Source organism: Balaenoptera musculus, chromosome 3, assembly GCF_009873245.2.
Source record: "Balaenoptera musculus isolate JJ_BM4_2016_0621 chromosome 3, mBalMus1.pri.v3, whole genome shotgun sequence".
NCBI lineage: Eukaryota > Metazoa > Chordata > Mammalia > Artiodactyla > Balaenopteridae > Balaenoptera > Balaenoptera musculus.
The window spans coordinates 152,362,798-152,387,790 of NC_045787.1; the positions used below are offsets into that span (position 1 = coordinate 152,362,798).

Below are 24,993 nucleotides of genomic sequence, written 5' to 3' on the forward strand. Positions count from 1 at the left end.
TCGATGCTCAGTCAACTATTAAATAGATAAGGAATGGAAGGGAAGGGAGTGGGCAGAATCAGTGTGCAGTGGAGACATCAGGAAAGGTTTCTTAGAGGAGGTTGGGCTTGATCTGGGATTTCAAGAAACAGTGAGGTTGAATTGGGTGAAAAGGGATGTGAGCAGGAATGTTGAGCTGCCTTCTCAAGGCCCAGTGCCACAAATGGCAGGGCCCGACCAGCCAGTGTAAGCTTGGCCCACTGGCCCCTTCCAAGCACCTGCCCTTCATTCACCCAACACATTTTGTCGCATTCCCGATAGGTGCCAGGTACTCTTCCAGGCACTAGGAATAGAGCAGATTAGACAAAATTCATGCCCTCTTAGAGCTTATATCCTAGTGAGAGAGACCGTCCGTAAGCAAATAAACATACAATATGTCAGGTGGCAATAAGGGCCAAGGATAAAAATAAAACAGGGTGAAAGGATCAGGATTGCTAGGGGAAGCGGGGAGCTCTGATCAAGTGGTACTTGAAAGAAGTAAGGGAACAGCCCTAAGGTATCTGGGGAAAGGGTATTCGAGGCAGAGGGAATGGCAGGTGCTAAGGCCTGGAGGCAGGATTGAGCTTGGCACAGGCTGCTGAGATGAGTGGAGAGAGGACACAGGTAGTGAGATTAGAGAGGGAGTGGGAAGCCAGGTCATGTAGCGCCCGTAGGCCCTTGGGAGTACTTAGCTTTGACTCTGAGTGAGATGGGAGCCAGTGGAGGGTTTGACCAGAGGAGGGACACGATCTGTTTATGTTTTAATAGAATTGCTATGGCTGTCATATTGAGAATGGAATAGAGGTGCAGCTGTCCAGTACAGTAGCCACACATGACTTGAGCACTTGAAAGGCAACCACACTGAAATGTGCTGTAAGCATAAACTACACACCAGAGGTGGAAGGTTCAGTGTGAAAAAGAGAATGTAAAATATCTTGATTTTTTTTATATTGATTCCATGTTGAAATGATAATATTTTTGACTATATGAAATAAAATATATTATTAAAGTTAACCTCATAATTTCTTTTATGTTTTTTAATGTGGCTACTAGAAAATTTTAAATTACCTGTGTGGCTCTCATTATATTTCTCTAGAACAGAGCTGGACTAGAGAGTGACGAGAATAGAAGCAGAGATGAGTTGGAAGGCTGTGACACTTATCAGGACACAAGATGATAGAGCCTTGGTCGAGGGTGGTAGCAGTGGAGTTGGTGAGAAGTGGTCAAATTCAGGATACATATATATATTTGTGTGTTTGTGTGTGTGTGTGGTAAAATACATATAACATAAATTTACAATCTTAACCATTTGTAAGTATACAGTTCAGTAGTATCAAGTATATCCACACTGTTATGCAGCCATTACCACCATCCATCTCCAAAGCTTTTTTCATCTTGGAAACCGAAACTCTGTACTCATTAAGTACTAACTCCTCATTTCCCACCCTCAAGCCCCCACCCCCAGGCCCCAGCAATCACCATTCTGCTTTCTGTCTCTATGAATTTGACTACTCCAGGTACCTCATATAAGGGGAGTCATACAGTATTTGTCCTTTTGTGATAGGCTTATTTCACTTAGCATAATGTCCTCAAGGTTCATCTTCATTATGGAATGTGTCAGAACTTCCTTCCTTTTTAAGGCTGAATACATACGTGTGTGTGTGTGTGTGTGTGTGTGTGTGTGTGTGTGTGTGTGTGTGTGTGTATACGCCACATTTTGTTTATCCATTCATCTTTTGACGGACGTTTCAGTTACTGTCACCTTTTGGCTGTTGTGAATAATGCTGCTATGAACATGGGTGTTCAAATATCTCTTCAGACCCTACTTTCAGTTATTTGGGGTATGTACCCAGAAGTGGAATTGCTGTGTCATATGGTAAATCAGTGTTTAATATTTTGAGGAATTGCCATAACATCTTCCGCAGTGGCTAGACCATTGTACATTCCTACCAGCAGTGCATAAGGGTTCCAGTTTTTCCCCATCCATTCCAACACTTGTTATTTTCTGTTATTTTTTACAATAACCATTCTAATGGATATGAAGTGGTATCTCATTGTGGTTTTGATTCGCATTTCCCCAATGATTAGTGACATTGGGCATCTTTTCACATCTTATCGGCCATTTGTATATCTTCTTTGGAGAAATGTCTATTCAAGTTCTTTGCCTATTTCTTTTAATCGGGTTGTTTGTTTTTGTTGTCACGTTGTAGAACTTCTGGATATTAACCTCTTATCAGATACATGATTTGTAAATATTTTCTCCCATTCCATGGATTGCCTTCTCATTCTGATTGAGGATGATTGTGTCCTTTGATGCACATAAGTTTTAAATTTTTATGTAGTCCAATTTATTTTTCTTTTACTGTGCTTTTGATGTCATATCAAAGAAATAGTTGCCATACGCTTTTCTTCTATGTTTCATTCTAAGAATTTTGTAGTTTTAGCTCTTACGTTTAGGTCTTTGATCCATTTTGAGTTAATTTTGTAAATGGTATGAGATAGGTGTCCAACCTTATCATTTTGCATGTGGATATCCAGTTTTCCAATACCATTTGTTGTAAAAAAAACTATCTGTTCCCCATTGAATGGTCTTGGCACCCTTGTCAAAAATCAGTTGAACATATGTATTGCAAGATTCATTTCTGGGCTCTCAATTCTATTCCGTTGGTCTGTATCCTTACGCCAGTACTATACTGTTTTAACTACTGTAGCTTTATAGTACATTTTTAAATCAGGAAATTTGAGACCTCCAACTTTGTTCTTTTTCCAAGCTTGTTTTGGCTATTTGGAGTCCCTTGAAATTCCATATGAATTTTAGGATAGATTTTTTTTATTTCTGCAAAAATGTCATTGGGATTTTAATAGCGATTGCCCTGAATCTGTAGATCACTTTGGGTAATATTGACATCTTAACAATACGAAGTTTTCCAATCCATGAACACAAAATGTCTTTCCATTTGTTTGCATCTTTAATTCCTTTCATCAGCGTTTTCTAGTTTCCAGCATACAGCATCCGGTCTTTCACCTACTTGGCTAAGTTTATCCCTAAGTATTTTATTCTTTTCGATGCTATTGTAAATAAAATCATTTTCATAATTTCCTTTTCGGATTGTTCAGTGTTAGCGTACAGGATATAATTCGAAGGTAGATCTGAGAGAACTGACCAATTAGATGGAGGATATGGGAGAAAGAGAAGGGTTTACAAAAGGATGACCCTATAGTCTTTGGCCTGAGCAGCTTAGAGAATAGAATCACCATTTAATGACATGAGGAAGAGCAGTTTTGGAAGGAGCAGTCAAGAGTTCAGTTTGGATTTGAGGTCAGGTATCATAAGAACTAAGAATTGACTACTGGAGATGGCAAGTAGAGGTCACGGTGGCCTTTTCAAGAGTTGTTCAGTGGAAGAACAGGAAGAAAAGCCTGGTGGAGTGGCCTTCAACTGGGATAAGCTGTTGGTTATTGGGGTAGCTTTTTAAACCTTACCAAATTTTCCATTAAAATGCACAAAGCAACTTTAAGAGTAAAAATAAAAGCCCACAGACAACAGCTTTAACAAAGCCAGGTGAAAAGGGTATCTTACAAACCCCAGACTACAAGTAGGTGAGGCCAAACCACCAACTGCAGCATAATTCTACAGATAGAGAATCAGCAGCTGTGCTGTGGTAGTGGAGGGAAGAGAAAGAGGGTTCTGACAGTCCCAAGAGCCAAGGAATCCAGAAATCACCAAAAATACTCCCCCACACACACTCCTCAAAAGAGACTACCCACTGAACAGAAACCTCAGCAAGTGACCAAGAGAAACCACCGGTGAAACTGCGGGCATATTTCTCAGGCTCCAGCTCACAGATGAGTTAACCAACAACACAAAACATGGGAATCCACTAATGAGCTGAGGGAAGATCAGAGAATGCTAGGACAAATCTGAAACACCCAACGAAAACTCCCTTCCAAAAGGAAAGAGCCCTCCCTGAGGAAAAAAGCTGAAACTGAGCAGGGCAGGAATACTGAGGAGTAAAGAGAGAGAAGCTTCTGACACTAGAGGAGGCAGATCAGGAAGTCCTGGAGGGGGCCTCCATAGAGAGACTGCAGCAGAAGACAGACCCCCAACTGTGCAGTGCAAACAGCTACCCCATACATACAACATCCTCCTGTAAGTACAGAAAAAGTCATGTTATTCAAATGTGAGCAGCAGAAGAAGATTATGAGCACACCCTATACAAAGAAGAAAACGATCCAAAAAACCTTCCACAGACAAAGCACACCAGAACAGCATCCCCTCCAAAGCGGATGAAACCTGTACCCTAATATTTCAAAATGACCTAAAAAAGAATTAGAAAAGGGTTTAGAAACTACTAAAGAATGGTATAAATAAAAAATTTTTAGAAAGCTCGGAAACTAAGTGACTAGGCAACAGAAAAATGTGAAAAGAGAGTTGACAGGAGTCAGGAAAGAATTAGAAAAGAATACAGAAATATTTCAGAAATAAATATCATACAACCAAGAGCACAAGATTGAATAGACCCCACAGAAAGTCCATTAAGGGAAATAAGGACAAGACTCGGAGGGAAAGGCTGTAAGAGGAGAGTCCAATGAAGAGAGAGAGAAAAAGTAGTCAAGAGAAGTGATAAAGAAGTCAGGCAAAGAAAATCCAACTTATGTATAACGTAGCTCCCTAAAAAAGAAAAACAAAGCTGTGGAATAACAACTGATAGAAACCACGATTCAAGAAAAGTTTTCTGAACATAAAAGACTTAAACCTGCCTGGTGGAAGAGCATGTGTACAACTGGAAAATAAATACAGAATAGTATGCAGTATATACACACTGAGATATAATCTAGTAAAACTATCAGATTTTAAAGATTAAAAAAATTATTTTGGGCAACCAGTCAAGAAAGACCAAGTCATTTATGAAGGAATGAAAATCAGAGAGGTGTCAGACATTTTGATAGCAAAATTTTATACAAATAGAGTAACATTTTGTAAGATATACAGTAAAAAAGCTGTGACCCCAGGATTTTCTATCTGGCAAACTGACGTTCAGGTATCAAGACCACAGGCCGTCAGGAACATGCAGGAATTCACAGAAGCTATCAGCGTTTGAGGAATCTAATAGTGAACAACCTCAGACAACCAAGAAATGATGGAAGAGGCTTTGGCAGAAGGTCTGGTGGGAGCATTGAATGTATCTAGCTGTAGAAATAGGACTAGATAACAAGGATAAAGGTGACAAGTCATGTGTAATTTTATATTCTCTGAATACATAGAGTACAATGAAAACATGAGAAAAGAAGGTATGGAAAGTAGAATAAGCTCACTGACTGCCTTATTAAGTAAGAGCAAGGTATATCACTTTAAATTATATGTCGGCAGGGAAAGGAGTGGAGGGGGAAGATCAGGGCTACTCGCTAATTTTAGTATTGCCCCTAGGAGGGAGTCCAGTGTATAAAAAGAGGGGACCCAGGGTACTGTATAAAGACATTAGTATAAAGGTAACTGTTAGAACATAAACATACATTTTCTGACACTTTCTCAAGAAAACACTGGAAAGAGCGGTAAAGGATACAGTGAGTTTAGGCAACTCTTTCCAGAAACTTTGTAGAAAGGCCAGCTGAGAATCACAGGGGTCCCGTCAGGGTGTGACCTTGTAATCGGACTGTGATGTATATACTCTAAAGTGCATGGATCCTAAGTACACAGCTTGATGCACTTTCACAAAAGTGGACATAACATGTGAGCACCACCCAGTTGAAGAACGGGAAGGGCTTGTAGGGACAACAGCATGATACTATGCTGATGGTAATTAATCCAGTGGAGAGGGGGCAGTTGCCAGAAGAAGGTCCTAGAGGCGAGAGCGGTAGGATCGTGGGCTCAAGTCGGGGGAGAATTGGACCTGGCATGCGTGGCCACAGATGTGGGAAGGTGGGCCGGTGGGGGTGACCGTGGATAGCTGTCAGATTGCTCCTGCTTCTGCTTGCTCAGTTCAGTAGTTGGCAGTAGGAAGTGAGGAAGATGGGTGGTTTGGGAGGTTTGCGCTGGAAAAATGTGTGAGACAGTTACCAAGAGGAAGGAGAGAGAGACTGGATTCCCAGGCAGCATGGGTCTGTGAGCTCACCATCACCCCAGGAACCTGTCTGTCACAAAGGATGGTTATTGCTGAGGTCACATCCTTGAGTCAGTCTCCTTTCCGGCACTGAGATTTTTGATTCTCTGCAGTGCTCTGTGGCCTGCAAGTCCATCTGTGTCCTTGTCTCTGCAGGGAACCTCGAGCCAGAAGCAGGCTCTCTGCATCAGGATGCTTGGGGTCTGGACTGGGGTCATGTCCCTGGATTCGGGCAGTTTGTCATGAAAATGTATTTTAGTTGATCTAAAATCCATTTTGAAAACACCAGCCAGGGGCAGAGGGGCAGGCTGTGGATATGAACCTAGCAGAGTTCTCTTTTTTTTTTTTTCCTTTTTATTAAAAACAGTTCTACTGAGGTAAATTTGGTATACAATATGCTGTACATATTGAAATAGCACAGTTTGATGAGTTTAGCATGTGTTCCCTGTGAGGCCATCACAGCTGTGGTGCGGGTTCTGATGTAAGGAACACAGAGAGGGTGAAAGTCTGGGGGGAGGTGTCCAGCACCCCTGCTTGACCACAGCCAGTGGGATCAGAGCTGACAGGCACAAGGGCAGAAACTCAGCTCAGACTGGAGCACGCAGAAGGGGAGCTCACTGGCCCATGAAGCCAAGAAGTCCACACAGTTGGCCACCTGTCATCAGAGCTGGGCTCTCTCCACTGGTTGAGCGTCATCCCCGGGGCATGTGTGGCACCAGCATGGTGGTGCAGCCCCTGCACCCTCCTTGGCTCACCCCGACATTCCCTGCAGAGTGGCCGACACAGTACCCGCAAGCCCCCGCAGGCATGGAAAATGCTGATTAGCTTGTGGCCACCACCGCAGACCTCAGTGGATTCCACGAAGTGTGGGTCCAAGAGTGGAGAGAGATGTGTTGTGCCCCCCCCAAAATTGGAAGCCACTGCTGGCAGAAGGAGAAGTGGATTCAAGGGAGCCAGTGACCAGTGTCCACCCAAGAGCGGTGTTGTTCCTGCTGGTGGGCACTTGGGGAGGGAGCTGAGAGGAGGACAGACAGAGTGGGCACTGACTCTGTTCCACCTGACCCCCGGGCTAGGGAACAAGCTCCCTGCCCAGGCCATTGCCCACGGCAGTGAACTCACCTTGAAGTCAGGTGCCTGCAGGTAGAACACAATCCACAAGCAGGGGCAGTTGCCTGGTGTCACCCACACTGTACCTGAAGGGTACTAAGAACTTCCTCACTAGCCCTGCTGGGTGAGGGCTGGGGGTAGGGGTTCCAGAAAGCCAGGGGAAGAACCCTGAATGTTAGGGCTTCCTTTTAGACCTTTGTCCTTGATGCCCCCCTTTTCTTCTCCCAGCCCCATATTGCCCCCCAGTATGTTCCCAGAACCACCCAGGATCCATTTCACTTGCTGTTTGGCCATCTGTGCAACGGGAAAGCAGATTCCCAGGTTCCTACACTGGGGAGGGTCCTACAGCCATACCAGCGCCCTGTTTATGGTTAGAGATGGCCCACAGGTGGGGACCCCCCTCCCCACACACCTAGTTCTAGGCCTGTGTCTTTATTTTCGCCTCCCAAAGCCCCCACAGCCTTGTTGCAAGTGTGGCGGACTGCCAAGGAGAACCCGGTCTTGAGCTGCACAGGTGTCCAGAGGAAAGAGGTGGTGTGGCCCAAGAGATGTGTGGCCGCTGTAGGCCACACCACACGCCAGGCAAGTGGCCCAGAGAGAGGGAGCATTGCGGACAGCCACCAGCCCTCAGAGGGCCTGGGAGCCCCTTCTTCTTTGAGGGGCCCTTGAGGGTGCAGTGGACAGGGCCTGAGGGAGGGAGGAGAGGAAAGGGGACTCCTTCCCACACTCAGCTGTCACTGAGGGCACCCGCAGGAGGCATGCCCTCAATTAGGACTCTGTCAGTCTGAAAAGGGTGAGGCAGGCTATCAGTCTCAGGACGTACTGGGTGAGCAGGCCTGATGTCACCCTGCCTCTGCTCCGCTTTCCCCTCCATGCTTGGGCTCCAGTGGGGGCCCCAGTGCTCTTTCCCAGCACTCTCCACTTGAGCCGGTCACTGTGGCCAGGGGCCCCATGGGGCAGCGCTACAATGGTGGGACCCGAGAACAGTCCGGGCAGACGCCACCAGCAGCTGTCCCTACAGGGCTCGGCAGGGTCTGCACCCCAGAGGCTGGAGCAAGGAAGGCATCCCAGGGAGCACGCACGAGTGCTGCCAGTCCAGCCCTTGTAGGGGACACAGAGTTCAGGAAGGGGCACGTGGAGCTGTCTCCTTGCGGTTTCTCCTCTCCTGGCCCTGACCTCACGGAGAGAGGGCCCGACAGGATGAGCACCAGAACCTGTGCCTGGTGAAGGAGGACAATACAGGTGTGTGTCTGGCCAGAGAGGAGGTAGGGCTGAGCCACAGCATGGCCTCCTGCTCTTTCCCGCACGGCCACCCCGCAGGCAGTGGGGCAGCTCACTCGCTCAGTGCTTTCCTTCCCATGTTGTATTTCCCAGTCTTCCCCAGCTCCTCAGGAGGTGTCAGAACAGCCTGCCAGCCCGACCTCACCCCTCGGTGGCCTCCAGGGGTCCCATGCACAGGAGGCTCCAACCGCTTCCCAGGGCCTGCTCAAACTCTTCCAGAGAAACACGCCCGTGGAGGACCTGGGAGCCAAGGGGGTAAGCCCAGACTCGGGGCTCCACCACCATGCAGGCCAGATAGGGGGAAGGGCAGGGCCAGTCTGCGGCCCTTGGGTGACGATGTGCAGTGCCCAGGGACACCCTGTGTGACCTGTTCAGCAGTGCTGGTCATGGGCTTCAGGCCTCTGCAGGGGGTCCCGTGTCCCTGACGCCCGAGGGTGATGCCGTGCGCAGCCCAGCCTGGGCTCATGGCATTTTCGCCACAAGCCCTTGGAGGAGAGGTGGAGGGCCTGACACCTGCCTCAGCACTCGGGTCGCATCCACAGACCCCCTGTCTGCTGTTCCCCCAGGCCAAGGAGAAGATGAAAGAGGAGTCATGGAACATCCACTTTTTTGAGTTCGGGCGCGGCATGTGCATGTACCGCACCACCAGGACGCGGGAGCTGGTGCTGAAGGGCATCCCCGAGAGCCTCCGGGGGGAGCTGTGGCTCCTCTTCTCCGGTAAAAGGCCCTGGCCTCACGGCCCCACAGCCTCAGCTTCCATGTGGGAGCTCGGCTGACCCCCAGCTGGCCTCCTGAGTCGGCCAGGCAGGAACCACCAGCCTTTAGAGGGCGGGAACAGGACTCTCAGCTGTAATGAAGCTCATGTGTGCCAGGAGGGGCGTTCCGGGGAGCAGACACCAGTGGGGTGGTGCCTTCCCACCGGCAGTGGAAGGCAAACAGGCCTCCTGAGGCCTCCTTTCCTTGGGGCAGGCTCTGACAACATTCACGCCCTTGGCCACTTGGATGGTTTCAGGAGGGGAAGTCAGCCATTTGAACTTGGTGGGGCGACCCCCCTCAGAAGCAGGCATGAGGGAAACTGCCTGGCTCCTGGCCAACTCTTTTGGCCTCCCTGCAGCCCCAAAGTGCCACTTCTCTTCTGCAGTGCATTGACGTCTCCACCCTGCCCTGTTGCCCTCAGAGTCCCGGGAGGGGAGGAGGAGGGAGACAGCTACACCAGCTGCGTCTCCACAGGGGCCTGGAACGAGATGGTGACTCACCCTGGCTACTATGCTGAGCTGGTGGAGAAGTCCACAGGGAAGAACAGCCTGGCCACGGAGGAGATCGAGCGAGACCTCCACCGCTCCATGCCTGAGCACCCTGCCTTCCAGAATGAGCTCGGGATCGCTGCACTCCGCCGGGTGCTGACTGCCTACGCGTTCCGAAACCCCACCATTGGCTACTGCCAGGTACAGGGGCTTAGCAGGGTCCAGAGACAGCACCTCCCACCAGAAGCTCACAGGAGCAGCTCCCCGTGGCCCTGGGCCTAAGTGATGGCCTCACACACCTGCAACTGTGCCCTGTCCCCCCAGGAAGATCCTAATCACAGAAAAAGATGAAACTAGAAGCAGTGTTCATCGCTCACCTCATCCCCATGCCATGTATGTGCTTCTGGTCTGGGTCCTGAGGCGTAGGATTGTTTTGTGTCTGTGGTAAAATACACATAACATAAAACTTACCATCTTAATCGTTTTAAGTGTACAGTTCAGTGGCATTAGGTATATCATTGTACAACCATCACCACTATCCGTCTCCAGAACTCTTTTTCATCTTGCAAAATGGAAACTGTACCCATTAAACAACTCCCCTGCTTACCCCTGGCAACCACCATTATCTTTTCTGTCTCTATGATTTTGACTAAGTACCTCATATAAGCATCATACAGTACTGTCTTTTTGTGACTAGCTTATATCATTTGCATAATGTTCTCAAGTTTCGTCTATGTTGTAGCATGTGTCAAAATTTCCTTCCTTTTTAAGACTGAAGAATATTCCATTGTATGTATACACCGTGTTTTGTTTATCCATTCATCATCCATGGCCACTTGGGTTGCTTCCACATTTTGGCTATTGTGAATAGTGCTGCTATGAGCATAGGTGTACAATATCCAAACCCAGTTCTTTTGGGCATTATACCCAGAAGTGGAATTGCTGGATCATATATTTAATTTTTTGAGGAGTTGTCATAGCATTCTCCACACGAGCTGCACCATTCTTCACTCCTACCCACAATACACAAGGGCTATAATTTCTCGCCACCCTCACCAACACTGGTTATTTTCTGTGTTTTTGATAGTAGCCATCCTAATGGTATGAGGTGGCATCTCACTGCAGTTTTGATCTGCATTTCCGGGGGCATTTGATTTTAAATCTAGTGGGCATTTTCATGGCCAGGTCAGATGGCTTTCTGTTTCCCTGTGACTGCCTCTGGATTTCAGAGAAATCACTTTTCTGTAGGACCAGTGTTCTGCAGGACATATTTCCAGTGCATGGAAAACCAGTGTGCTGGCTCTAAATCATTTTTAAGATAATTTGCCACCATTGAAGCTTTTTCTTACAAGCCTTGGTATCGGCTCAGGCTGTGCGTGGTCGCTACTTTGCCATGGCCTCCCTGCAGCCATGTGGCCATTGCACGCAGCTCACTCACACATCCTTCTGGCCCCGTGCTGCACCTGTGACATCAGACACCACGCCGGAGAAGGGCCTCGCCTTCTCGGGTGTCCAAATGCCTGCAGGCCCAATTTGAGGAACTTGGTTGACCATTTTGGTCAAATTGATTTCCTGCAAATTGCCTTTTGGCAGATTGCCCGGAGTTGGGTGGAAGAGTTTGTTGTTGCCAGGCTTGCTGGTAGAGGAGGATGCATAGGCCACTTGGGAGGGGACAGCTCCATGACCCCCCCAACTGTCTCTGTGCCCATAGGCCATGAACATCGTCACCTCAGTGCTCCTGCTCTATGGCAGCGAGGAGGAGGCATTCTGGCTGCTGGTGGCCCTCTGTGAACGCATGCTGCCCGACTACTACAACACCAGGGTGGTGGGTGAGTGCCCGAGACTGGCAGCTCCCTGTGGGGGTGGCAGGCCTCCCTGGGCAAGGTCTACATTCAGCACATCCCACAGGTGAGCTCTTGGAGGCCTCGCAGCCTTGCCCCGGGCTGCAGACAGTCACAGCTTCTGCTCCATAGATTAGGAAGCTGCTGAATCTTCACACACCTAAAAAGTGGAGAGCCAAACACAGACCCCAGCCGTCTCTCCCAGACTTTATGCGATTCTCTAGGAGTTGCTGGCAGTGAGAGAAGAAGTTAGCTTGGGGCCTAAATTCATATCCATCTAACTCTTCTTAAACATTTTTATTGTGGAAAATTTCCAGTATCACAACTTAGAGCATATAGTTATACCCCCATGTCAACTGTTAGGAACTCACAGCCAGTAGAATCTGTGTTATTAAATGGAAGTGCACTTGCAAATATATTTAATTACATATATAATTAAGTCTGTTATTCTAAAATGTCCTTCCCTTACTGTTTGCTTTTGGGGGTTTCCACTCTTGGGGTCCTTTAGAATTGCATCTGTTCACAAGCTTCAGGTCAGGACACACACAAGCTACTGAGATCACTGTTTATTTCTTTTTTTTGTTTTGTTTTGTTATTTTTGTTTGTTTTTCTTTTTTTAATTTTTCTTATTATTTTTTTAACATCTTTATTGGAGTATAATTGCTTTACAATGGAGTGTTAGTTTCTGCTTTATAACAAAGTGAATCAGCTATACATATACATATATCCCCATATCTCCTCCCTCTTGTGTCTCCCTCCCACCCTCCCTATCCCACCCCTCTAGGTGGTCACAAAGCACCGAGCTGATCTCCCTGTGCTATGCAGCTGCTCACTGTTTACTTCTGACGCCCTAGAGAGAAATTAGTATTTCCCAAAAAGAAAATCCAAGTATAGTGGAAGAAATCGTTCTTTTCACACAGTGGTTTGGAAGTAGTAGAAAGGAAACTTACAGGATTTTTTCCGTTCTTGTTTTCTCCACCCCACCTGCCCACCTCCAGCCCTCAGTTGTAAGCAGAGCTGGCTGGGGACCAGGTGGGCTTCTTGCAACTCAGACCCTGGGGTCCCACATGAGGTCCTGCCTGAGTCAGGGGTGTGAGCTCACCATTCAGACTCCTTCGTTCTCTCCCTAGGGGCCCTGGTGGACCAAGGCATCTTCGAAGAGCTCACGAGAGACTTCCTGCCCCAACTCTCCGAGAAGATGCAGGACCTGGGGGTGATTTCCAGCATCTCGCTCTCCTGGTTCCTGACCCTCTTCCTCAGCGTCATGCCCTTTGAGAGCGCTGCGGTCATTGTTGACTGCTTCTTCTATGAGGGCATCAAGGTGATCCTGCAGGTGGCCTTGGCCATCCTGGATGCCAACATGGACCAGCTACTGGGCTGCAGCGACGAGGGCGAGGCCATGACTGTCCTGGGCAGGTGACCGAGCCGGCCTCCCTCCTCCTGCTGGGGAGCTGGCCAGCACTGACTGCAGCACCCCCCCAATCCCCAGCCCTATGTGCTCCTTGGTCAGCATCCTGGGACTGTATCTACCAAGTGCCCAGACAGGGCTAGACCCGGGGATACTCCATGGGGGCGGAGAGAGCCTCCTTTCTGGAAGGAGGCAGAAGAGTACTGGAGTAGTAATAAGTGCTGGGAGAAGGTAAAACAGGTAGTGGGCCAGAGAACACTGGGCTAGAGGGCTTGGTGCGCAGGAGGCAGCCGGAAGAGCAGGGCCTCCCGCCTCTAGCGAAGGCTGGGTGTCCGTTATTCCCACAAAGCAGTCCTGGTCGTGCCTTTCCCAGCTCAGCAGCATCCCTCTCACCCCGTCACCTAGACAAGGGCCCATGTTGGGCCTACGGTAGCTGCTGAATGAGCTGATATCCGCCAGGCACGCCTAAGGCCCGGGGTCATCCTGGCTGGCTCGTCCTCCCTCAGTCCCCGCATCCCATCCTCGTGGACTCTCTCTGGCGTCCAGCCCCTCCCTTCAACCCCTACAGCCTCAGGGCAGACCCATGACACCCCTGCCAAGGGCCCTGTGTCTGCATCGTCACAGTTTTCCCTGCTCCAGTCTCATCCACCAGCATCCCACAGGGCTCTTCCTGATCAGAATCTGACCCTGTTCCTCCCTTGGGACATGGGGACTACCTGTGCCACTGGTGGTTTTCTGGACAAAGGATCTAAGTCCCCCAGCCTGGCCTTCAAGGCCTTTATATCCAGGTGCCTTCCTTGGGGGGGAGTCCTCACTGTGGCCCAGGCCCTGAGCTCTATACAGCCTTGCCAGCCCACGTGCATGTATTTGCCCAGCCTGGAATGCTCCCAGCCACTGGGGACAGCCAGGAACGCTGCCACCTGCCTGCCGAGCCAGCCCAGGTGCTGACTGGGAACCTGCAAGGGTCCCAGGCTGGCAGAGTTGTTGCTTCTCTGCTATGGGCCATGCTAGCTCTTTGTCCTCAGTGATGACAAGATACTCAGCTCGTGACCAGAGTCGGCAAGTGGTTTTCATGCCCATCTCCCACACCAGACAGATGGGGCCCCTCCTCAGCAGCAGGGCCTGACCAGGAATGGTGCCGGAGGCAGTGGGTGTCTCCCACCTGAGTGTCAGGCCCGGCCAGAGAGCCTGGGAGAGTGTGAGGTCCTGGCTGGGCTAGTCCAGCCAAAGTCAGGCCCTGTCCCGAGGCTGTGTTCCTCGGACACCCCCACAGCAGGGCTTCTCCCTCGCCTTCCTCCTGGGACACTCCTTTGGTCCCTGATTCTTCCTGGCCAGGCAGGGAGTCCTCACATCTGGCCCAGTGACCCGCCAGATGGAGGAAGCGTGTCATCCCTCCAGCTGGGACAAACCTCTCTCCTGGTTTGGTAGGGTCTGGACTTGTAAAGGCCGCCCCACCCCCCCTCCATGGGACCCCAGTGGACAGCCTAGCTTTCTCAGAGTTAGTGGTCAAGCCTCTCCACTGCCTCCAGGGGGCATCCCTGATTTGCCAGGGTACCCACCAGGGCGTGCCTCTCCCCCTCCTCCCTGCAGTGGCTCATCTTTCTCTCTCCTGGAGGATGCCCAGCCCTCAGCACACTCGCTCATTGATTGGGAGTCTGGGCAAATTAGGTCTCTCCACATCATTTAGCCATGGGTAAGACACCCCTGTCACCTGTGGGTGATCTAGATTTCTGTCCTTTAATCCTTACAGATACCTGGATAATGTGGTCAATAAGCAGAGTGTCTCTCCTCCTATCCCACACCTCCATGCCCTGCTGACCAGTGGAGATGACCCTCCTGAAGAGGTGGACATCTTCGACCTCCTGAAGGTGTCATATGAGGTCAGCATTCCCTGGGGGCTTCTTGGCCAGACCACTCCATTGGGCCATGGGTGTAGCTGGCCATGGCGGGTGGCTGTCCTCTGCTCTGTGGTTCCACCTTATCTCACTGAATCATCTCTGACTGGTAGAAATTCAGCAGCCTGAGGGCCGAGGACATTGAACAGATGCGGTTTAAACAGAGGCTGAAAGTGATCCAGTCCTTGGAGGATACGGCCAAGAGGAGTGTGGTACGGACGGGCCCGGGCTCCCATGGCCCCAGGGTGCAGGCTGGAGCCGGGGTGGGGATGGTGACCAAGTGGGCTGCTTCTGCCGAGCAATCTCCAGACTTCCCCGAGAAGCAGGATGCAGAGTCCCCTAGCACTGTCTTGTGTGGGACTGGAATCCAGGAGTGAAGGTGCAAATTTAGGGAAGTGGGGAGAGGGCTGGTCACAATTTTCTGCTTGTGGATTGGTCACAGGGAAGCTTCTCTGATGCCTCAATGCCTAAAGGCTAAGCATGATCCCACTCTGGACTGAGCCCTCAGGCCTGGCTTTAACCCCTGCCCCTGGGGAGCGACACTCAGCCACCCAGCCTTCCATCCACTCAGCCCGCTGACCTCTGCTGCAAGCCTTTGTCCTCCTGTCTCTGGAGAGAGAAGTTACTGGGAAGTTCTAGGTCACCTTCCAAAGAGCCAGTGCCAGGACCTTTCGAGGGATCCGGATAGCAGTTTCTTGATCACCGCCCCTCACCCTGTGTCCCTGACTGGGTGTTCAGAAAGGCACCCCCAGTGCCCACCAGCAAGGAGCTCAGGGAGTGTGAATTGAGTGGCAGGATGGGTGATGAGGGGTAAGAGTGTGGACCACACCTTCTTTCCTGAATGGACTACCCTCATGTGCTCAGCCAGCTGGCAACACCAAGAGGGCAGTTCGTGTCTTCGCCCTCATCCCCATGGGGATTCTCTCAAAGAGCAGGAACTTGAGAATTCATTAATACTTCCTGTTTCTCTTTCCTTCTAGGTCCGAGCTATACCTGGGGACGTTGGTTTCTCAATTGAAGAGCTGGAGGACCTTTACATGGTGTTTAAGGTGACAGCCGAGAGCAAGGGAGGACCGCTATCCCATCCTAGTCCCCTAAATTCATCCTCAGCGTAGCAGCCTCCTGCCAGGAGACAAGTAGATTTAAAAGCATCCTCAGATGCAGTTACTACAAAGTTCACATGGTAGAATTTAATCCTTCTTGGAGTTTAGGCAGGACACTCTTTTAAGTGGAAGAAAATCCACTCAAGTCAGCTTATATAAGAGGGAATGCATTGGCTCATGAAACTGAAGAGTCTAGGAATGCACAGCTTCAGGCATGACTGAATCTAGGTGTTCCAACATCCTGTCAAGCTCCCCTACCTCAGGTATCACCTGGACTGCTCTTCCTACAAAGTGGCAGGACTGTTGTCAGCACCTCCAAGGTCATCCTGTCCTCTCAGTAACCCCAGTGAAAAGAAAATTTTTCTCTCTAAGTGGTTTTAGCAAAAAGCCGAGGGTTGATTGTTGGAATGTCATATGGAATGACTCAAGTTAGGTGCTGTGGCTACAGGAGGGTGTTTGCTGCTGACCCAAAACTGGGCCACGTGCCCACCCCATGGCCTGAGGGTGGGACAAGAGGGGCTCTCCAAGAAAAGTTCAGGTGCTGTTAACAGAAGAAGGGGAAAGGGTGTGAAGAGCAGGCAGAAACAGCCATGTCTACAATGCCTTTCTGATCTCATTGTCGGGTCCCATCTGCCCCTCCAGCTGCCTCTGGTTCAACCCCCAAGATAACCACCCTGCTGTGGCCTTAAGGTCAGAGCAGTCCAGCCAGTGCTGCCTCTCACCCGCTCTGGCCGCTGTGACTGGCAGTCCTAGGGCCCTGTCTTGACTCCCACAGCTATAAACAAGGGGCTGATGGTACCAACGCAGGAGGTTCTGTGAGGTGCTGTGTCTAGCCCAGTGCTCACTATCCAGGACTCTGCAGACTTGGATGGAGGAGGAGGGTGAACACACCAAGCAGCCTGGTAATCCTAAGCAGCCAGGGGCCAGGAGGCCAGGCCATCTCACCAGGCTATGCCCCCTGCAGGCCAAGCAGCTGGCGAGCCAGTACTGGGGGAGCAGCCACCCTGCAGCTGTGCGTCGGGACCCCAGCCTGCCCTACCTGGAGCAGTACCGCATTGACACGAACCAGTTCCGGGAACTCTTCGCCAGCCTGACACCCTGGGCCTGTGGCTCCCACACACCCGTGCTGGCGGGGCGCATGTTTCGGCTCCTGGATGAAAATAAGGACTCGCTGATCAACTTCAAGGAGTTCGTGACAGGGATGAGTGAGTGGCCCCAGGGCCTGCAGGGGCCTGTCCGTGCCCGCGCCCTTTCTGAGGAAGCCTTCAGATGCCAGTCCTGGCCAGTCTTCCCACTGCAGCGAGCTGAGGGCAGCCTGGAGCCCTTGACCCTTGTTAAAGGAAGTGCAGTTTTCCCACTGGAGATACATGGAGGTCCAATGGGAGCCCTCCCTCCCCTCCCCTCCCTCAGTCCACTGCTGGAGGCCGGGTCTGCAGGCCCCAGAGAAGGGGAAAGCCAGAGGCCTGGTGCTCACCCCCAGGGTCCTGTCCAGGAGAGAGTCAGGTGGCGAGGAGGGTCCCACCAGAACCCATTGGAAGGGGAGGTATTCGAATGTGGACTGGCCGTGGGACTCTTGTGCCCTCTTGCCAGCGTGCCTCCTTGCTGGCCTTCCTCCACAGGTAGGATGTACCATGGGGACCTGACAGAGAAGCTCAAGGTGCTCTACAAGCTGCACTTGCCTCCAGGTGAGAGCCTCCCGTCCCACTCCTCAGCAAGGGCTTCTCACGTGTCCAGAGCTGGAGCTGCAGCATTCCAAGGCACAGGCCTCTGTGGAGTGCTGGGCCTTGCGGCAGCTAGGAGACCCACCCGTCCTGACAGAGAGCGTGGAGGAGCCAGAGCATGGGGGCTGAAGCCCAGCCCAATCTTGGTCTGAGAGCAGGGCCATGACCTGAGTGGCCTGGGAAGGGATGTGCGGGAGTCTCAGGGAGGACTCTGCCCACAGGCAAAGGCCCAGATGGAGCACTGTGTCACTCAACCAGAACACCCCCTCATGAGGGGGACTCACAGGAGTGGGTATTCAGGTCTGAGTCTCTTGTGTTGATTAGCTTACCCTTAAGCCTCTCAGGCTTCCTGTTTCTCACCAGAGGAGCGGCCCGGGAGTGCCGAGGCCGGGGCCCTGTATGGCTGCTCTCCTCTGCCTTCTCTAGCAGTGCCGGGCCTGCTGGGACACTGGCAGTGGATAGTCCACGGTAGCTGGTCCCAAAGCATGGGGTCTCACTGCTTCATCAGCCTAGCTCGCCTGGCTCAGCAGGGGTGGCCACTCAGAGTTCTCCAAGTGCAGGGGGGAGGGCTTCCCCATTTTCACAGGCGGGAATTGAGACGGGCAGGTGAAAACTTGGCCCCAGGGGTTCTGCTCTGGGGTGGAGCTGTCCTGGGTTCCTGCTGCTGTTCATGACCTGCCCTTGGGAGTCAGCGCTGCCTCAGAGTTGGCCTGAGTGATTTTTCATCCCAGAGGCTCTCACTTGATTGGTCTGGGGCGGGGCCCAGACTGTAGTTTTAAAGTTTCCCTCAGGGTTGTTCTCTGCATCCAGAGTTGGAGAGACAACTGCTCCTGACACAGATATTCTCACCTGTGGCTGGTTTTTCCCTGTAACGCAACAAGGAACAGTGGCCTTGGGGACACTTCCATGGAAAGATTGGTATAGGCCACCTCTCATTCTGCTGAGAGAGAGGCCTGGGCTGGGCAGACCCCACTGTGCCGAGAGCCTGTCCATGAGGGCACGTGCGGCCAGCCCTGCCACTCCCAAGCCACCTCTGCCCACCTTGCTTCATCTAGGGCTCTAGTGGCGGCCCACACCTGCCACCTCCCCTTGTGCCACGCACTGTTAAAACTCGCTCACTTCCTCCCCCTCCGTACAATGGGGAGAATAAGCCCCCTGCACAGAACCAAGTGGATCCGACACCCCAGAGACTACTTTATTGCAAAATGAGGCAGGCCAGTATGTGCTGGTGTGGAACAATGCCCAAGTGTATAAAGTGAGAACAAGTCACTTGTGCCTGGCCGGTCCCTGCATATGTACCTGCAGGGGCATAAAACATCCCAAAAGAATCCTCTGGACCGCATCATCATGGGGTGGGAGAAAGGATGGCCGCTCAACCAAGTCCCAGCTGCGCTGACTGGATTTTTATCCGGGATATGTATATATTACATTTTCAAACACAATGCACGAGTCAGCCAGAATCAGTCGTCAGCTGTTACCACTATGACCGCACACCATACTGGTGGGGCTGGGAGCTGTGGAGCACGCAGTGGCAGGTGGGGGGAGGGCCTTTGTCCAGGGCTCAGGGAGGTTTCGTTCGGTGAGAATCAAGTTGTTCCCTCCTGCCCTCACTCTTCCTTCACTCCGAGCACAGCCCTGAGCCCAGAGGAGGCTGAGTCAGCCCTGGAAGCGACCCATTATTTCACCGAGAACAGCTCCTCAGAAGGTGAGCACTCTGTATTCCACTGGCCTCAGGCCCTGTGCCGAGCAGCACTGCTGTGGGGCGCCTGCAGGCGGCTGGCGGCCCTCCACGGGCTCCGGGAGTGTGCTGGGTGGGGAGGTGCGGAGCGAGAGCCGGGGGAAGCTGCCTCTCTCTCTAGGGCCAGGCCCCCCGGGGGTGTTCTCACTCCTGTTTCTCTTGTCTCTGCCTTCCCGGACCCGGGCTTCTCCCTCCCTCTGCCTCTGCTCCTCCTCTGCTGTCCCTTCCAGCATCTCCTCTGGCCTCCGACCTGGATCTTTTCCTGCCCTGGGAGGCTCAAGGTCAGTGCCTGGGGGGCAGGGGCGCCCCCTTTGCACTTGGCTTCCCCAGGGCCTTGGGTTTTATCTCCTGAACGCTCCCCTGCATGGTCAGGAGGCCTGGAAGCTCTTAGTTCCAGAGACGCCTCCTGTGTGGCTAAGTTCTGAGGAGGACCCAGAGCCAGCCGTGGACTGGGGTGGAGAGGGGCAGCTGCTGTGCTTGCGTGGGGGCAGTAAATGAGGACACACAGTATAGCGGGTGTTGCACAGGCACTAGGGTGTCACCTCCCCAGCCACATGCAGAAAGTATTCTGTCATCATGGTCGTAGGAAAACACAAAATGCTATCATTGCAAAGCTGTCATTGTGAAACAGACAAAGCACAGCTGAGCAGAGGTGCAGGAGAGTGGTAGATGCTTTCTTTGGAAACATTTTCATGTTCCACACAACTTTTTTGTTGGGGAAAAATACGTATGTTGAGTGCCTATTAGAAGTCATCCCTGTGCTACACTTAAAACCTGTTGGGAGTACTGGGTCCAGGGTGATGGGGCATTCTGGGCCTGGGATTTGGCAATCAAGCTGGTGGTATGTAATACACCTAGAAAACCAACCAAAACACCGCCCTATAATTTCTCATGGGGGATAGGTAATAACACACCAAGGATAATACACGCTCAAAAGGGAAATTAAAAGGTACTATCAAGATATTATCAAGATACCCAAAGCAATCCTGTTGACAGTGCCAAAGGCTTACTTAACTTGACTATGAAGCTTGAGGACCTTGATTTCAAGTATACAAACTAAAGAAACAGATGTATCTTCTGTTATACTCGAGCAAATCAAGGATGCTTTAGGCTTGTCCCAGGCACTTCCAGGAGAGGCCAGGGACTCGGGGTACAGATTCCTGTCCTCAGACCTCACGTAGCCTACAGGCAGCGGTCCGTTCCCTGGTGAGAAGCCTGAGCCCGGAGCGCTGTGCCCTTCCCTGCCACCACATAGCTGCCAAGGGCCATTCAGAGCTGGGACACTGCCGTCCCACCTGAGGTCCCCCCACCGGCCACATTCCCTCAGGGAACAGGTCTGCAAAAGCTGGGCAGCCTGCTCGCCCCAAGTTCATGGTCACCGTAAGGAGCATGGTGTATGCACACTCCAGCAAATATGTCACTTTAAGAAATACAGTGCTGAGCGCAGGATTCACGTACATAAAATTCCTCATCAGCTAGTGTGGCAGTTGCAGGTTGAATTGGTAATTAGGACTCCCCTGAGTTTGACCTTTATCAGCAGAAACTATAGAAATCATTGGTCTCAGACTTTTTGCCCATAACGTGCGCCATCGTTCACTTAAGAACTGTGTGGTATGACTTGTATTCTTTTGAAAGAGAGGATGTGAGGGTTCAGTGGCTCTCTGGTTCAGTGTAACCAGGTGGAGTGAAACAGCCCTGCTCAGAGAAGGCAAAGAAGCAACATCCAGGGCCCAGGGCCAGGTCCGCTTCTGCAGGAGAGCACAGACTAGACTGACCACTCAATGACCTTAGTGGTTTGGAGTCATAACAGAAGAATGTTCTTGTTCTTTTTATTCATCCCATTGTCCAGAAGCACTACAGCAGGAAGAGCAAGAGGGAGCTGGAAATAACATCCAAGAAAAAAGAGGAGGTGTGTATATAGGCCAACATCTGCTGATGCTGGTAGAGGCCCCAGGGTGGGTGGGGTCTGGTTGCCCTGTCACTGCAGAAGAGCCCCGTACCCTGGGGAGATGGCAGATGTATGCCTGACACCACAGCTCTCCTTGAGGTGAATGCCTAGCCCATCAGCTGCCCAGCTCTCATCAGCCCCAGGCCTGAATCTCCTGTAGCTGTGAACACCCCCAGCCATCACCGCCTCCCTCTGGGGGTGCCTACTTCCTGCCAGGACTCCTCTAGGTGCCCAGCCGGCCTCTCCTTCTCATGCCGCCCTCTCTCCAGCCTCCACATGGTTCTGTCATCATCTTGGGGAAGACAGATTAGGGGCCATCCTCATCAGCTTAGCTCAGACCTACTTCAGCATAACTCAGGGGAGACCCATGAGTGTTCTAGGGTGTTTTTTCCTATCACCACCTCCCCAAATGCCGGGGTGTTTTGTAATAGGGCCCAGGTAACTCCGTGCCAGACAGTACTTAAACCCACTTACCCCCTGCTACCAGCCCCCAGCCCTCTTTCTCTCATTTGACAGATGGAGATTAATTTTTTTCTCCCAACTCGCAGAGGAGAAGGGAACCAGCCCTCCCGACTATCGGCACTACCTTCGAATGTGGGCCAAGGAGAAAGAGGTTCAGAAGGAGACAATTAAGGATCTTCCCAAGATGAACCAGGTAGGCCCAATCAGAACACACAACAGATGTTTCTGGAAAATTCTGACTGAGGCTGAGCCCTCCCACCCAGCACCTCACCACCGTCCCAGCACCCCCTGGAATGTAGGGATTCTCCTGCCTACCTTTAGAACATCTAGTCAGGCAGCAGTCAGGGACTATTCTAGGAGGACAAGGGGTCAGTTGCTTCAGGGCCTTGTCCAGAACACTCCGCTGGTGATGACTTGCTTTGGTTTAATCGGTATCCGTGAACCAGAGGAGCACTGGGGAAGGTTAGCCTCAAAAGGCAGAGACTCACACCACCATTTATGAGACAACATCACAGCGCTTCTGCTCCCTGCCAGGCCCCGCTCGGAGCTGTGCACACACAGGCCCGCTCGACCCACCACCCGATGTTTGTTTGCTCGTCTCTGCGTCAGGACCGTGGCATCTTGCCAAGGGTCTTACAGCCAGGACCACAGACATGTAACCAAAGGCAGTTGTTGAGCTGCAGCCTGACCACGGTCTGCTCTGCCCGAAGGGGGACCTTGCAATCTGGGTGCTCTCTCATCCACAGGCCTGAAGAATGGGGTGCCGTGGAGGGAGGTTTCATCCCATTCTCAGGCCAGGAAGCCTAAATATGGTTTCAGGACCTGGAACCTGACCTCTTCACCCCTCTCAACCAACCCAAGCTGCCTTACCTTGTCATCACTCTCTAAAGAGCTTCTTAAAGGAGAGTTGAAGGCGCTTCCGATTAAAGATATAAAAAACTCAGAGTGATTCTAAAACACAGTGAAGAAGCACTTGTTGTAGTCACTGGGTTTGGAAAGGTATGATAGAAATAGGTCTGTCTCTGCTAACAGAATGGACATAGAGACAGGGAGAGACTCTAAATGTTCCTATATGTGCTGAAAGAAAGGCAGCTGGAAAAGAAAGCCCTTTCCCTCTCTGCACCTCAGTGTCCTAATCTGTGAAATGGACATGTCAAGACACAGGTGTACGGAGACAACTAACGGGACAGCACCCTCACGCCAATCAGAATGGCCAGCACTGTGAGTCTGGATCATCTGAGGGCAATCTGACCCATTCTTTACCATCTCCCTGCCCTTTTCTGTTTTTCCCCTTAAAAGGAGCAGTTCATAGAGCTGTGCAAGACGCTTTACAACATGTTCAGCGAAGACCCCATGGAGCAGGACTTGTACCACGCTATCGCCACGGTGGCCAGCCTGCTGCTCCGCATTGGGGAGGTGGGGAGGAGGTTCTCTGCATGGTCGGGCAGAGAGACCAGGGACAGTGCCCCTGAGGAGGGCGAGCCGCCAGCTCCAGACCCCCCTCAAGACGCGGCCCAGGAGCTTCAGCCGCCAGCTGCAGGGGACCCCCAGGCCAAGGCGGGTGGAGACGCCCACCTTGGGAAAGCACCGCAGGAGAGCCAGGTGGTGGGCGAAGGGGGCGGCGGCGAGGGGCAGGGCTCGCCCTCCCAGCCTCTGTCTGACGACGAAACCAAAGACGACATGTCCATGTCCTCGTACTCAGTGGTCAGCACGGGCTCCCTGCAGTGTGAGGACCTGGCTGATGACACAGTGCTGGTGGGTGGGGAGGCCCACAGCCCCGTGGCCACCACTCACAGTGGGGGTGCCGTTGACACAGACTGGTGCATCTCCTTCGAGCAGATCCTGGCCTCCATCCTGACGGAGTCCGTGCTGGTGAACTTCTTTGAGAAGAGGGTAGACATTGGACTCAAGATCAAGGACCAGAGGAAGGTGGAGAGACAGTTTAGCACCTCCAGTGACCATGAGCAGTCTGCGGTTTTGGGCTGAGGGCTCCAAGGCCTGGGGGCTGGCCTCTCCTCCCTCCCTCCCGTTCTGTTTTCTCTTTAAGGACACACCCCTCCAGTTCTCCCCAGAAGCAGTGAGTTGTAAATGGAAAGAAGGCTGAACAGTCGCAGTTGGGGCCCAGGCAGGGGCTCCCCACCCCCTCGTTCTGCCTTGGGCCTCCTGGCCCCTGCATAGTGTCAGGGGCTCTCTGATCTGCCCTTGCTTGCCCTGCACTGTGGCCAGGCCACACCCTGTCCTCCACCTCCTCTTCTGCAGCTGCGTGCTCTGGGGGCTTTCCCGCCACTTGGCACCAGGTAGGGGGGTCGAGTGCCTATTGGGCACCAAAATGGTGAGAACTTCGAGATGCTTTTCGGAAGCCCCTGAGCCTGAGCTTCTGGCTGGGGGACACGGGCAGAAAGCATCTGCTGCACCAGGGTGGGTGCCCCCTGCACAGGTGTTACTCTCAATTCTCTTTCAGCTTGTCGTCCTCACCATTAACCTTAAAAACATATCCCTCAGGTCCTGATATATTTCCTTGTATTCATTTCAGTTGGCTAAAAATCACACTATGCTCAATGCCTTAATAAATCCCTGGAAGAACTAAAAACTACACTGTGTATAGAGAATTAATGTGACCCTCAACCACTGCTTCGGCCTCCTGGCTTCTCCCCAGGCAGGTATGGGGCCCAGGCCATATTCCAGAGGTTCCCAACACTTAGTCTCTCACAGGAGGTGGGAGTTCAAGACCCCTAGGGAGGATGGGGACGTGGAAGCTGCTGATGCAGGCTGGGCAGGGCCTGTGAAGACCTGCAGCAGCAGAGGAAACCTGCTCTGCAGGTATAAACAGCCTGGGTCCAGGTGCAGGACATGTGTGCTCAGGCCTGGGCTGCAGCAAGCCTTTGGGTTCAGAAAGCAGACTGTGGGGACACGGGCAACAGGCTGAGCCATGAGGACCCCTTAGCTTTGCAGCAGGAGCTGATCATCATGTCCAGCGTTTGCCCCCAACACAGGGTCACTCTTATTTGTACTAAAAGATAACATCTCTGTGGCTGTTTTTTGGTTTTAAACTTAATAGCTTTATTGAGGCAAACTTACATACCATAAAATTCACTTGTTTTAAGTTACAATTCAATGATTTTTTAG

The 24,993-nt window shown here is 51.7% G+C and overlaps 1 protein-coding gene across 5 annotated transcripts in view; it reads left to right on the forward strand.

Annotated features, from left to right (window-relative positions):
• Positions 1-24,460, forward strand: part of TBC1D9B (TBC1 domain family member 9B) — a 44,251-nt gene extending 19,791 nt beyond the window's left edge. For 2 of the 5 annotated variants that reach the window (XM_036847054.1, XM_036847057.1), the window contains 15 exons: positions 8,601-8,762; positions 9,074-9,224; positions 9,738-9,952; positions 11,463-11,580; positions 12,723-13,008; positions 14,751-14,880; positions 15,009-15,107; positions 15,876-15,944; positions 16,963-17,203; positions 17,618-17,683; positions 19,353-19,424; positions 19,688-19,738; positions 21,307-21,366; positions 21,954-22,060; positions 23,167-24,460. In XM_036847054.1, the coding sequence (XP_036702949.1) occupies positions 8,601-8,762; positions 9,074-9,224; positions 9,738-9,952; positions 11,463-11,580; positions 12,723-13,008; positions 14,751-14,880; positions 15,009-15,107; positions 15,876-15,944; positions 16,963-17,203; positions 17,618-17,683; positions 19,353-19,424; positions 19,688-19,738; positions 21,307-21,366; positions 21,954-22,060; positions 23,167-23,853 (2,514 nt within the window). In that variant the 3' untranslated portion in view covers positions 23,854-24,460. Of the gene's footprint in view, positions 1-8,600; positions 8,763-9,073; positions 9,225-9,737; positions 9,953-11,462; positions 11,581-12,722; positions 13,009-14,750; positions 14,881-15,008; positions 15,108-15,875; positions 15,945-16,962; positions 17,204-17,617; positions 17,684-19,352; positions 19,425-19,687; positions 19,739-21,306; positions 21,367-21,921; positions 22,061-23,166 lie in introns of those variants that run through there. The other 3 variants (XM_036847055.1, XM_036847058.1, XM_036847059.1) reach the window with 3 other exon arrangements.
• The last annotated feature ends 533 nt before the right edge of the window (positions 24,461-24,993 follow it).